Here is a 1,794-nt window from a genome sequence, read left to right as displayed (position 1 = left end):
CAATAGGGGCTGATAATTGTGGGTTATGAGTATATTCCACTGACACACTTAGATAAATACATTTTGATATTGGATCACTGATTTACAGCATAAGGTATTTAAAACATGGTCAAATATTATGCATCTGTATACTCTGTGTATAGTTAAATAGCTAACAGTTATGAATGTGGGTACTACCAGTAACACTATTTACATAAGACACTTTGCATTGGCAGCACATGCTTCAGTGCTCTGGGAGTGTTTATAGCCCTGTGAGTTTAACACTTCATGACTGAGAGCTGTCCTTCATGTCAACAGAACCACAACAACCATGACTTTCATCACCATCTTCATCTGGACACTGGCACTCTGCTTTCAAGGTACCATTTTTTTGTTCTTCGTATTATAGAAAATATAATTCAAGCTACGTTAAATAATCATATATATGGCTTTAATATGTATATTCAGAACTATTTGTGTATTTAATAATTGTGTTTTTATTATATTTTTTAGAATCCAGAGGACAGTACACTGTGACTCAGACTCCTGCAGTGAAAGCTGTTCTCCCAAGACAGACAGTCTCTCTGAACTGTAAAACCAGCAGTAATGTGTATAACAATAACTTTCTAGCCTGGTACCAACAGAAACCTGGAGGAGCTCCTAAACTCCTTATTTACTCTGCTAAAACACTTCAGTCTGGGACTCCATCTAGATTCAGTGGCAGTGGAACTCATAGTGACTTCACTCTGACCATCAGTGGAGTCCAGTCTGAAGATGCAGGAGATTACTACTGTCAGAGTTTACACAGTGGTCCAGTGTTCACACAGTGATATAGAGCCGTACAAAAACCTCCCTCAGTCAGACTGCACAGTGACTGTACTGCTACAGCTGGGACCTACTACAGGTGCTGAGGGGAGGAGATGATCCTGTACAATGACACAGTGTGTAGTAGAGCTGAATAACAATAGAGTCAAACCAGAGCTGTGTCTAGAAGACCTTAGATCACAACTGATCACTAAATGTTTCTGCTGATCATTTAATACATGTTGACTCTGTTGAGTAACTCAATGAGAATCATCAACCAATCTGAATAGAGATGATACAATGATCAAACCCCTAAAGATGACCTGTGTTTTGAATACACTCCTGGAAAGTGAGAGTCAGGGTGCTGCTCCAGCTGAACAGGCCATCCTACTCCAGGACCCCAGGACTAGCTTCCTGCTTCTCGGTGGTCCCATCCACTTTCCAGCTCATGGTTTAGAACTACTGAATTTATTAAAGCGCCATATATAAAAATTGGACAAAACCCAAAGTGCAAAATAATAAAGTACTCAGCAAATAGTAGGAGAGATTCCTCTCAGGAAAACAAGCAACATTTACAATGAGAGACAAAGACAAATGACAGAGGGAGTATAAACAGTTATAGAGTGAGGATTGGAACCAGGTGTGTTATGATGACGAGACAAGTTCGGGGTTGATGAGTGAACGTTGTTGCAAGCTGCAGGTTTGTCAGCAGCTAAAAGGCCGGCGACGCCAATCGCCTGAGCAGGACAGGAGGGGGAGCCAAAGCGACGGCTGGCGTGAAAAACACTTTTTTGGTTACTACATGATTCCAAATGTGTTATTTCATAGTTTTGATGTCTTCACTTTACAAAAAGTAAAAAAGTAAAAAATAAAGCTAAAACCTGGAATACAACAGGTGTAGTAGACCTTACAGTGAAATGCTTACCTACAGGCTCTAACCAATAGTGCAAAAAAGGTATTAGGTGAACAATAGGTAGGTAAATAAATAAAACAACAGTAAAAAGACAGGCT

At 39.9% G+C, this 1,794-nt stretch overlaps 1 gene segment (V, D, J or C); it reads left to right on the top strand.

Moving 5' to 3' along the window:
- The first annotated feature begins 237 nt into the window (after nt 1-237).
- LOC129838705 (Ig kappa chain V region K29-213-like) lies at nt 238-1,124 on the top strand. The segment is given in 2 exon segments: nt 238-359; nt 493-1,124. Coding segments are annotated over 2 exon segments (366 nt in total).
- Nucleotides 1,125-1,794: the final 670 nt, after the last annotated feature.

The sequence above is a fragment of the Salvelinus fontinalis genome, chromosome 39, assembly GCF_029448725.1.
Source record: "Salvelinus fontinalis isolate EN_2023a chromosome 39, ASM2944872v1, whole genome shotgun sequence".
NCBI classification, from domain to species: domain Eukaryota; kingdom Metazoa; phylum Chordata; class Actinopteri; order Salmoniformes; family Salmonidae; genus Salvelinus; species Salvelinus fontinalis.
The sequence above is the reverse complement of the archived record's forward strand: the minus strand, read 5'-3'. Positions and strand labels throughout refer to the sequence as shown.